Here is a 12,829-nt window from a genome sequence, read left to right as displayed (position 1 = left end):
TTCAAATGTTTGTGTTTGAGATGTAGACCTTTAATTTTGGCCTGATGGGTTCCAGGCTCTTCGGGTTTAGCCTGGCATGTCGGATATAGGAGTGTTTACACAGTCTCCCTGCAGCTCTCCTGGTGCTGAAATAAGTGCATTAAGATGGATGGATTTACTTAGTCTCTAACCTCAGGGACCGAGGGAACAAACTCTGAACGACCTCTTTGTGCTGCAGGAGAGGACAGAGGGAATCTGGCACACACTGCAGAGCCTTTCAAAGCATCCCTCTCACCGACCGCTCTCCCAAACGCACTCATTCATTCCCTCAGATATTCAGCAGAAATTTGTACATCTTCCTGGTTGCATTTAGCAAGCCAAACATTTGTATAAGAGACGTTTCTCTGCAGAAGTATTGGGGGGAGGGAAAAAAAAAAAAAAAGGGTTGGCTCATAAAACCGTAAGCCAGATTCATTTTGAAACCAAACAAGAGAAGCCGGAGTAATGACCCGCAATCAATACAGGCTTTTAGATGTGATTTTGAACCACGTACAGCTGGAAAATGTTGCAGTTATTTCATTTTTCCGTGGAGGCCGGGTCTATTGTTTGCGCCAGCGAGGCAGTAAATCAGCCGGAGCTTCCCTTGATTTGTTAACCTTTGTCTGGCTGTGTCAGCAATGAGGTATGGCTGCAGAGGATCTCCCCCCCCACCCCTCACTGCCATGAAATACAGCTTCTGTCTCTATAGTTGCCCCCCCCCAGTCTGGGGAGGGAGGAGGGACGAAGCACGAAGTACCAACACATGATATTGAGCCTCCCCAGGAGAAAAGGCTGGATTCTAGTTTTTGTTTGTGTTTTAGTGGCATTTTATAGCCTACTCAAGTAATTATGTTAACGTCAGTTGTTGCAAAAGCTGTATATATCAAATATGACTTAAAAGAAATTAGACTTTGTAACTTAAGGCCTTAAAATTGGGCCTCTGTCTCTTTAAAAATTCCTGCTCTTTCTGAAACTCCGCCTTCAGGAAGTCATCACAACATCGCTCCTCTATTAACCCTTAATCAACATTTTTACCAGCGTTGCACTGAGTCGTAGCTTGAACAATGAGCTTAGAAAAAGTGCAGCTGCTAATTGCTGCCAGCTAGTCTGAAGGAGCTGAATGGGGGAGTTACAGGGAGAGCTGCTCTGTGAGCTGGAACCTCAGCTTGGAAACCGCAGCTATGAGGAGGAGCTGTGCCTCAAAGGTGGAGCTAGGTCTAACCAGGTATTTTGTACAGTTTAATGGTTGCCATGGGAGATTAAAGGGTTTCTCAAACATGCATGAAAGACTCAAGGTATCCTTTCAGGTATGTTTTTGATGAGGAAATAACATTATAACTTGACGTAAAACAACAAAAAAGCCAATTAACACAGTACTGCCACTTTAAAGAATGTTTTTGGCTCAGTGTATTGACATGCGGCAAAGGTCAACGGGTCAGGACTCGAACATGTGACTGTCGTGTAGAGGACTGAGGCCTCCGTACATGGATTGCACGTTCTACCCCAGCTCCACTGCGGCTCCCAAAAGTGCTGGATTCTGTTCAGTTCTCCTACAAGCCCAGCCAAGCAGCTCCTCTTCTTTATTCAGTAAAAATATTACATTATGCCAGCAGCTCCATCGCTGTGACCTCACAGAGGCGGTCTCTGACTGCTGCCGTTTCCCCTGAATGCACAAAAGGCCAATAGCAGTCGGGTCGTCTTTCCACCGCGCATCCGGTCAAGTTCCACAGGCAGCCTTGATTTCTCGACACTCAAACCCACACAGACGGCAGAGGTCAGCGCGAGGGCAGAGCGGGGAGCCCGGGGGGCAGTAAACCAACACTGGTGCTGCGAAAGGCCAGCCCTCTCTTTCCAGTCCACTGAGTGAGTTAGGAAGCTGCCAGGGTGATTTGTGGCGTGATTGTTGCTCTCTATATCACTTGAGATTACAGCAGGTGGCGGCCCCGCAGCCTGGAAGCGCACACGGCTCTATCAGCGGTCCTCCCTCTCAGGGAAGGGAGGAAAACAAGCCCTCGGCTCCCTCCCACGCGGGAGTGATACGCTCACAGGCAATTTTGCTGCCAGCGGAGCTCTCTACGACGATCCAGGGAGCTCTTCAGCTCCGATACGTGCCACAAAAGTTCACCTCTGCTTCTCCATTTCCATGATTTTTTTTTTTTTTTTTTTTTTTTAAACAATGCCATCATCGCTGCAAATTACACCTTCCACATGGCACATTACTCTCTCCCCCCGGTGACAGGCATACTCAAGCCTGACACACTTCACTAGTGGCGCTCTTCACACCGGCGTTAGCCCGGGGTCTCACTGCAGCGCAGCTTCATTTTCACATTAACTCCAGTAAAGCATGCTGAAATCAGCCCTGTGCTGATATGGAGGTTTGGAGGCGGTGGGGTGGGGGGGACTGGGAATCCCTGCGCCGTGCACTTTAATTCACCCCCGCACTCAACTCTTCATCGTCTCACATCGAAGACGCAGCTGCTGCAGGAGACGTCTCATGAGGGACGTCACTCTGCGATACATCTACCAGATGAATTTTTAAAAGACACAGCACGAGTGCTTACCAGAGCCGGATCGATCAGCCGTTTCCTGGCGGACGCTGATTCCCGGGTTTCATTAGCAGCTGATCTGCTGATTGTCATTTTCACCAATTTTTGTGGTCTTTTCTACAAATACTTTAAATAGAAGTAGTAGTGTGTACATATATATGTATTTGTGAGTGTATTTTGTACTTCTACGATTCTGGTACGCCGTAAATCCGGCGCAAAAGCAACGTCTGCAAGCAAAAGCAATGGACGACGTACTTTTGCTTCAAGAAACGATCTGTATTAGAGCCAGAACAGCAGTGCGTTCATTTCAATTTATTCATTACGTAGATTTTAAAGCAACTAATCACTTTTGGGGGTTTTTTAACATTCAAAGGTCCGGCCAGAACTTTTGTATTTAAGTGTTTCTGGTACGCCCGTAAATTCGACGTACAAGCGACATCCACCAACAGCGACGGATGACAAAGTTTTGCTTCACAAAACTATCTGTATTAGAGCCAAACTATTAACTATTAACGCATCATTTTCACTTAATTCAGTACCAGTACATAGATTTTGACACATTAACATTTTTAGTTCCATATAATTTTTTTTATATGCAATCTCTGTATTTGTGCGCTTCTGGTACACCCATAAATCCGACGCACAAATTAGTTCAGTCTTGATATTCGCACTAAAAACTAGACCAAAAATACATAAGATGTTGTGTTTTACAGTGTATACACACACTTCTTTAATTCACTTCCTGAATTAAAGCTTTTTTGGGGTTCATTTTCCATGTTCAGAAACTCATATTGCACACATTTTAAGATAATCTATGCGACCTCTTCGTCTCACTGCCAGGAAAAGCTTCACATACTTAAATAAATCCCACTGGACACCATTTTGATTTCCATCCTGTTACATTAATCCCGTTGCTGGACTACACGGAGCGGACAGAAGACTGCAGAGTGAGCTCAGGTGACTCAGTCCCTCTGACAGCGTGCGGATTGACGGATGGAAGATATTTTTGTCCTTTTCGACACGGCTTTAATCATCCGCTAGACGTGTCGGCAGACCTTTGAGGTGACGTGCAGCGCTGCTTTGTCAGAGTCACCATCTTCTCCCTGGACGGCATTCACCGCGCTAACAAGGTTCTCTCTCTCTGAATTGCACCCACGGCAGCTTGGGAGCGGCCCAGTCTTCAGAATAGCTGTTTATTTCTCCAGCGGCCGATAGACTCCGTGACTGCCGCTCGCTCCCAGGCAGAGTAAATGAATCAGGGTTGGCTAGCTGACACCTGCAGGTGCATCGACAACCGTGGTAATTAGAGATAACATTTAATGACTCGGAGCTAATGAAATCCATTCCTGGGCAAAGGGAAGCCAGAGTGAGCAGGAAGGCAGGAGGACAAACACAGAGGCCATTCGAAGGCTGATGGGCTCCACTTTAGACGGCACTTCTGAGCAGATGTGAGGAAAACAAGTTAGATTATCTGCTGGAAACGCACCACGTACACAGCACTGCCATTGTTTGTGTGTGTGTGTGGGGGTGGATTGAGGTTAACGTCACATCCTTACACAAGAGTGCTGAGCGATTACACAAATATACTTTAAATCAGGACTGAACTGATGAACTGATGCACAGTCAGTGTAAACACCCTGCTGCAGACGGCAGACCCAAAAGAACCAAAACGCCAAAGGAAAGAATGGCGAAGGGGAAAAATGACGGGGAAAAATACTTGTAAACAAACCATTCTACATGTTCATCTATGTAAACCCCTGCATGTCAGATCATTTTACTTTGTAGTTTTCCTGAGTTACGGACATAGACAAAATTTCCGTAACTCAGGAAACTAATGTAATTCATACTATATATTTTTTAAAAGCTGCAGTATGTAACTTTTACAAAATTATGTTTTTTTCCCCATATTTGTTAAAACTGTCACCATGTTATGACAAGTACAATATGAGACAGATAATCTGTGAAAACTCGAGATCCTCTGCTTTCGCCCAGCACTACCAGTACTAACTACGGAAACAACCAATCGGTCGGTCAGAAACAACCAATCAGAGCCAGAAGGAGGGTCTTAGCGCCGTCAATCACCCTTGTGTATGCTGCTCAATGTGCAAATGGTGGAGAAACAGCTTATCGTTCCAGGAAAGGTGTTTATCTGCCATCAGCTAACGAGCCTTAGCATTTGTAGCTGGCTGTGTTGTGGTGAACCAGCCTGTATGACAAAGGGGTAGGGGGAGCGATTGACAGCGCTAACACCCTCCTCCTGGCTCTGATTGGTTGTTTCTGACTGAGTAGTTCGAACTGGGAAGAAGGCAGAGGAGCTCGATGTTTCACAGATTATTTGTCTCATACAGACAATCTGTGATGATAGTTTTAGTAATAAAGATGTAAAAAACATATATTTTTTATAATGTTACACACTGCAGCTTTAACGTTTGCTTTGCACCATGCCCTCACTGATTGCAGCTCTGATCCATGTTAGGACCGTTGGACTCTGATGAAATGCGACACATTCTGAACGCCCAAAAGAGCAAAATGGCTCCAATCAATCAGAGGCACAAATAGGAATTTGACAACTTTCCCTGGTTTAGACCTGATCTGATCTTTTTCTGCCTTTATTCATTAAAAACTAAGTGAATGCACCATTTTCAGGTATAACTGAACTTTCTCGACTTGAGTACAGAGCGAATAAAGGTTAGACACATGCTTTGATGCAATAAATGAGGATAATCTTGTAATCCCTTCCTTCCTCTGTTGCTCTCTCAAAGACCCTGTTGCTTATCTTCTGTCTTTTATGTATAATAGCACTTAGATGGGAAGAAGAATCAGAATTACTAAAAATTGGTAGAAAAAGGGAAATTGGCTGGGCTAAACCTGATTGGTGTATCTCCATGAAATGAGTCTAAAAACCATCCTACTGGTAGATATTATTTATTATAGTCAAACTTTGTTATTTTGAATAACAAAGTATAACAAAACACTGAGCTATGCGAAAAGTGGGTACAAAATATCTCGAATGTGTGAATGAAATATGTTGGGGGAATGTTTGATCTTTTTTTGTTTTTGTTTTTTTTTTTTACCCAGAAACGTCGGGTATGAATGGTCCAAAAATGCAAACATGCAAATTAGTGAAGGAGCAAAAACGGTCAGCAGAGAATGTGGAGCAGGTGAGAAAGTTGAAAGATTAGAGAACCACATCACACCTCTGGTTACTCCAGGCTCATTTTCATTTTCAGTCTCACAGCAAAAGGGAAAAAAAGTCTTTAGCTAAATACCAGCGATCTAGAGAGCCTTATGTTATGGTACTTTGTCCCAATCATGGTGGTTTTACTGTAATGTTTTGTATCTGAAATACGTCTTAGGCTCCCAGGAATCAGAGGTTTTAGCAGAAGACAGATATTTAACTTCTTCACCAACGTGTTCTGCTGCTTTGGAGGTTATTACTGCTAATAATCACCAAACCAGTCAGTTGTTATAATACCTTTGTCTGGATGCTGCTTTTCCTCTTATTTACTTTCCCATGATGAGGATTAGAGAGATTTAAACATTTTTTTTATTGTATAAGCAAACAAAATACAATTTTTTTTTTTTTAAAGAGTTCAATCCAGCAAACAAACTGAGACTTTTTGCACCTGCCTTTGAGCAAATATTGACACTGAGCACGCCGCAAACGAACTCTTTGTCGCTATTTTTGTTGGAGCTGCCGCTTATCCCGAGTTTGGGTTGCATTAGAGTGCTGGTAATCCCTTCCAACAAAAACCTCCCCGACTCTTTTAATCCCAACACCAGCCTCCATAAAAATACCAGAGCTCTTTGCTCCTCGTGCACCTGGATTCTTTTACTCGACACGCATTAGCATACGGCAGGAGGGAGGAGACGGCCGTGGTAGGAAGGGAAGAAAAGAAGGGATATTTAAATGCAAATGGAGGCCAGGAGAGCGGTCTATCACAGAGCAGGGAGAAAGCAGATTTTGTGAACTGTTTCCCGACTGAGGTCCTTTCATAGAGAGGGGGGTAGAGAGGGTGGCCCTCTGTTGGTTTAGGCCGCACAAAAGAGGTCTTAATCCTTTCAGGGGATCCAAATCAGTCCACAGAGGAGCACGTTCAAAAGGAAAACCTCCCTGTTCAGCGGCGGTGATTGAGCCGGCAAAAAAAAAAAAAAAAAAAAAAAAAAAGAATCAAGCACCAAAGGGAACCCGACGCCAGAATGTGGGAAATGAGCGTGGAGGTCCGCTATCATCGGCAATCGGTCCCTTTCCAACCACAGCAGTGGAGAGGTCGTGACCCTGGTTTCAGAGTGTCCCCCCACCCCCCACCTCCTGCCCTGAAACGGTGACTCCCCCCCCCGCGTTACGGAGGAATGTCCATTCACGCGGGGCACCCCACCATTATCCGCGAGCCGGAGAAAATAGGGCTGCTTCTAACAGCAAATTAGTGACTTGATAATGAGGTCACATGTGGTGTTGGCACACTGAGACCGTAAACATATGCTTCCCCTGCCCTCGCTCTGCTCCCCGTTTCCTGCGCCGTCTGCAACTGAAGGCCGCCGACGCCGCCCGGTCGCTAAATGTTAGCCGCTACACGCTAACGTCAAAGACAAGCACGTATACAGGGCCAGGCCTCAGACTCTTCACAGCTTCAGCATTTCATGGGATGACAACTGTCAGAGCCACGGGTCAAAATGTCAACCTGCGTCCCAGCTCAGCTCTGCAGCCTGGGTTTAATTGGATTACGTGTGTGGCATCTGTTTAAAGTGACAATACAGCCTCATGAAGTAGAGATGCTCAGACTGGGCTTTTTCAGGCCAATTTCTGTGACGTTTGTCTTCCCAATTCTGATTGTGGCCAAATCTAACACGCAAAATTGAATGCCAAGATTATCCTGATTTATGAACCAAAGCATGTGCTCCCAACCTAAATCTGGTTCTTATTAAACTCAACAATGTTTTAAATCCACGATGTTTGGGAATGTGTTGAAAGATTTAAAATGGCAGCAATTTGCAGCTCTGGTGTATCTAATAAATAGGAAAAAGAAAACCCAGAGTTGAGAGAAATGGGCAGATTTTGATTTTTGCCCTCTAAAACACGGCACACTTTCAGAATCCATATTCAACAATATCAGCAAGACGATGACGTTGATGATGATGATGCACCTGCAGCTCCGCAGACACATTTCATAACAAGGAGTTAAAGAAAACAAAAAAAAAGAGAGAGAGTCTGTACCTTTAGCTGTGGCTGTGCTGAAAAATTTCTCTGAACTGGCATCGGAAACCTGGAAAAGAGAAGAAGGAAATTAACACAAACATTACGTAAAGCACAGAATCATTTCTCCAACTTAACACCTTCAAATCTATTCTTCCTCTGTGGAGCCGTGCTCCTTCAGAGGGAACATCAGGGATGAATCCCATTTCACAGGATCATCCCTCCTCTTGTCCCTCGGCACTTACTGCAGGTAGTGACTAAAATTTTGCACAAAAAAAAAAAATTTAACATTTGTTCAAGACGTTCATCAGTTCTTATCGGAACATCCTCTAATCGGCTTCTATGTGTCACGTAAACAGATAGCAAACCTGCTGCAGACATTACTGCATGGCTTGTTAAGGCAGAACAGCTGGAGCCTAATGGCAAATACAACATCTTTAATGTATATGAAACATTTTTTGTACAAAATATGTGGTATACAGCTGCTCAAATATTTAACAATTGACTCAATTAATTACTTAAAGTGCACTGCCTGCAAATATATCAGTATTTCACATGTTTGGTGCATTTATTTTTCCAGTGTAATGAATCAGAAAAAAAAATTAGTTTTGTTTTTTCTGTCTTTGTGTCCTTGTGACGATGTATTTCAAAAGATTTGTGATTTTTTTGTGTGTTTCTATTTTGTTGTTGATAACTGAAAATGGCGTCAAACTAAATACACTGTCACACACATCAAACTTCATATTATAAATTTTTTTGTGATGCTAACATAATTTTAATTGAACATTTTCACTCATTCTATTTTCTTTTTCAATATTTAATATTGATTAGCAATATTTAACAGTGATACTAAAACAAATACAACAGCATTAGATTACAACAAGATTACAATGTTAGTGTATTTGCTGAGGCATAAATGTGCCCTAAAAAAAATCAGTTTTGAAGAGTTGGAAAGCTGTGTCCCTGTAGTTTTCTCTTTTTTTCCTAAATATAGGATTGAGTGCTAAAATTGGGAGTTAAAGGGTGAAATGGGAATCAATCTAAATCTGGTTGAAATAAACACTTAGCCCGGTTTTAGAGCAAATTAAATTACTCGACTCCACAGGATGAGACCGTCTATAACGCTTGATTTTTAATCATTTTCAGCCCATCCAGGAAAACCAAACATGCTGTAGTTCCCATTCCCACCACTTGGTGGCACTGTTGCCCCGTGACAAAACAAGCCGATCCGCGCGCACGGCTCCCCGGCTGAGCACCAGCAGGGACGGCGTGTCAGGGAGAAATGAGCAGAGACGGGATTTAAACCAGAATTAAACAATAAAAGCTTTGCGTGTTTGTAAAAGCGCAAAGAATAACAGTGTCTACACCGAAACGCCGCCGGAAAACCAAGTTACAGATTAGTTAGTTAGAGAGAATTGACAGCAGCGGAAGGAGCACGCTTCGTCTGAGAGGAAAACTGACCCGAGTTCATTCTGAGGATGTAATGCATTTCTAATAACTGTCTGGGAGGGAAGATGCGCCGCGGGATTAAAGCGAAAAATGTCAAACACCCGATCTGAGTGCAGCGCGATGCTGCGTCCAGTGACAGCTGGATGCGCACTGTGCTGCGGCTCAGGCGGCGTCAGCTGCAAAGTGTTGCTCCAAATTCAAATAAAACAAACAACACATGCACTGTCCTGCTTTATTCCTAATCACGAGTCAGGCGTTATTTCACACACACACACAAAAAAAACAATCTCGATGCAAACAATTAAAGCTGCGGGAAACAAAAACAGCTCATTTTTGGCCATCAACAGACAATAATTCGCAGGTAAAAGCGAAAGAAAAAAAAACAAACAGCGCTCATACCTTTGATTTTGGGGAAAAATAGCGAAAAGCAGAAAAGTGAGGCTTTCTACTTTGTCCCGCTTCACATTCTGCTTTTTAAAGAATATAATCCACACAGGAGGCGGCGACGTCTATTCCCTTAAAACGGACCACAGCCATGCAGAAAAAGAGAGCGACAGATACTGAGCCTTTCCAAGAAAGAAAAAAAGAGGAATCCACAGCCGCTCTCAGCTACTGCGCCTTTTGGACAAAGGGAACCATGCCTCCCCTCGGCAGAGACGAAAAAAATAATAATAACCCTTCGCTTCCCGACTTCTTTTCCTTTAAACGTGCCTGTTCCCGTTTATTCTCCTGTCGGGAAGTATCCGCGAGCGGTAACAATCAGGATCCGGGAGGCTCTGCGCGCAGAGAAGGGAGCGGAGCAAAGCGATCCAACAAAGCGCACGGTCGGTTCCCTTCAGCAGAGGTGAGGCGAATCAAAGAGGTGGAGAGAAAATACAAATAAAAACCTCACAAGCCCAGTTGAAGCTGTGTGTTCTGTCTAAAAAGGGTTCCCTACGACCATGGGCGCACAGCAGCCTCTCCCCATCCGTTTCCAAGAAGCTGACAAACTCCCATTCATCCAGTGAGTGGCTGCTGCTCCTGCTGCCTGCCTGCGCGGCCCGGGTCCTCCCACTTCCTGATTTCCAGGCGGACTCGGATCCAGCCTCAGTAGCACTCCTTCAGAGGATAAACACACTCGTGTGTCTGGGCTTCCGAAAAGCTGTGGCTGAAGGCGCACGGCGATCTTTTGCGTATATGGCGCGCAAAAGGAGAGACAGCAGCGCTCCAAAGGTACATAAGGACGCAAAGAGAAAGAGTGAGAGAGAGGAGGAAGGAGAGAGAGTGAGAGAAGGGGGGCTGAGAGAGTGGAGAGGGAGGGGAGAGCTGGGGTAGAAAGATATTCTTTCACTTCGTACAGAGTGAGATGATGTCAGCCGCTAATGAATTCCCCAGCAGGGTGCTGCTACCGTGAGAGGAGGAAAAACAAAACGCTCCTTTATGAGCAGCTTCCACCTCCTTGCAGCCCACAGGCGCTGTCTTCCAGTTGTATCGGCTCCCAGTGCTGTGGCCTGGAGGCAGGTCAGCGGGAAAATACAAGAGCCTCTGAGTCATTCAGCCTTCCCCAGATGTAAGCTCTCCGGCCCACTGTGACAAAAACCTCCAGCTCGGAAAACAGCAGACGCGGATCTGCCTTGGAGAGCTGGTGACTTGGTAACTTTGCCAAATCCTGGAGATTTGGTTTTTCTCAAGGTAATTCCAGTACAAGAAGCAGGACCGTTTCTGGGGGGATGAGGGGGGTCTTTCTTTTGCCCCTGTTGTTTCCACTGGAAATAGGGAGCCAGGTCCAAATCAGATTACCAGGGTTGGAATCTGCCCTGCCACGGCGGCAGTGAGGTAATTGTTGAAAAGACCTTGAACTGTAGATGGAGTTTTGTGATGGACGGTTGAAAAACATTTCTTAATGGTTGATTATTCCCAGTATTTAGTTTCTGCTGCTCACAGGTGGAATCTACACTTTTGTCTGCTAACATAACATACATTTAAAGCCAGCCATTCAGGGATCATCACAATGTTCATAAATTCATAAAATCAAGATAACGTGGGCAAGTTAAACTTTCATTCTCACACACACACACACACACACACACACACACACACACACACACACACACACACACACACACGCATCCTGATTAGTCTATCATGCATGTTTGTGGATTGTGGAGGAAACCGGCGTTTCTAACTAGAGCCACACTGTCTAGAAACCACAGAATCTTCAGGCTTTATGGTGAGTTTGTGAATCTTTGATGCAATTTAGAAAGCAGCGTGGCAAATCTACGGAGGGCACGGAGTGTTAACTTGGCTTAAATTATTCTGACCTCCAACCTCCATCAACATTTGGCAGTTTGGTAGATTTACAGCTTTAAAGGTTCTTCTTTTCTGCCCTTTTCCTTCTGCACCCTAATAGCAGACTGTGCCATCATGGCTCGTCTAATGTGAATCAACTGGGTGACTGGGAGGTCAATAAAAATTACAATAGATCCACACCGCAGAGGTCTTCTTGAACAACTCCGGAGCAGAAATCGACTTAACTCAGAGCCACGACTCGAATGGATTTCTGGGTAACAGAGACACTAAAGGGCTCTACGTGGTGAAGCCGAACTGCCGGAATCAGATCTCACTGTCGTAATTGCGGGACGAAAATTGTGTCTTAACCCTACGTCGTTCGTGTGCTTGTTTATGTGGAAAGCAACCCCAGCTAGTTAACTTCCAGAAGCCGGTTTTTCACCCAGAGAGCAGGACGGATAGTTTTGAGGAGCGATTGCCCGAGGCTGTGAGGAAGTACGCACTGTTGGACCAAAACACTCCTCCTGTTCGGTTCTGGTCCGATGCAGCGGGTGAACATCCCACCGATGCTTTCCATTAGTTTTTGAGACGTTGTAGCTTGTAAGTTTGTCCTTATTTCCTCCTCCGAACTAGTGAACTCATTTCTCTCTGCCATGATTGCTGTGTTTACTACAGTGTTGAAAGCCACACATATAACAAAACATCTTGGAGTTTCACTTGGTGTGTCGGCTTGGTGTATCTTGTGTACTGCGAAGGGTGTGTGCATCCATAGTTTGACTTTGGTCCGACCGTCCTAAAGGTGTTTTAAGGTTGGCATCAAATACCATTAGAACCGATGGTTTTAGTCTTCAATAAGAGACCAGATGGACTCCATCTCCTTGGTTTGTCTTGGCCATGAAGCCTCAGGACGACCAATGAAACAAACATCATCCTTCTTTGATGCTGGTGATGGGCTGTGGAGACATCTTTGAGAACTCCACCCCGCTAAGGATTTATGCCTCTAAATGCTCTAAATCATTTTCTACACAATTTGCAAACGCACTAACAGAGCTTCCATGTAATTAGACCACATCGATTCCTATGTTTGAGGCTGTGATTAGGACGACACATCAAGAGCGCGCCGTGGTTTGGCTTCAAAAGGATGACAACAGCGTCTTGCTAATATGTATTTATACGACTGCTGCTGACAGAAAATGGCTACCAGTCCTTCTCGGGGTTTCAGTGCAGCAGCAGCAGCAGCAGCAGCAAGGAAAGAGCTGCTGTTCTCCATTTTATACGGTCATTATCAGATTTGAGAGCGACCACAAGTCTGTGATTACAGCCACACTGCCAAACAATTGCCGTCCGGCTCTCA

At 44.7% G+C, this 12,829-nt stretch overlaps 1 protein-coding gene across 1 annotated transcript in view; it reads right to left on the bottom strand.

Annotated features, from left to right (window-relative positions):
- The window catches only part of auts2a (activator of transcription and developmental regulator AUTS2 a), a 334,197-nt gene that overhangs the window by 33,379 nt on the left and 287,989 nt on the right, over positions 1–12,829 (bottom strand). The window contains exon 5 of the mRNA XM_088012298.1: positions 7,780–7,828. Within this exon, the coding sequence (XP_087868424.1) occupies positions 7,780–7,828 (49 nt within the window). The remainder of the gene's footprint in view (positions 1–7,779; positions 7,829–12,829) is intronic.

Source organism: Poecilia mexicana, unplaced genomic scaffold (assembly GCF_051168715.1).
Source record: "Poecilia mexicana isolate PSO_F unplaced genomic scaffold, ASM5116871v1 scaffold_14, whole genome shotgun sequence".
Taxonomy (NCBI): domain Eukaryota; kingdom Metazoa; phylum Chordata; class Actinopteri; order Cyprinodontiformes; family Poeciliidae; genus Poecilia; species Poecilia mexicana.
This window is presented reverse-complemented; position numbering and strand designations above follow the sequence as displayed.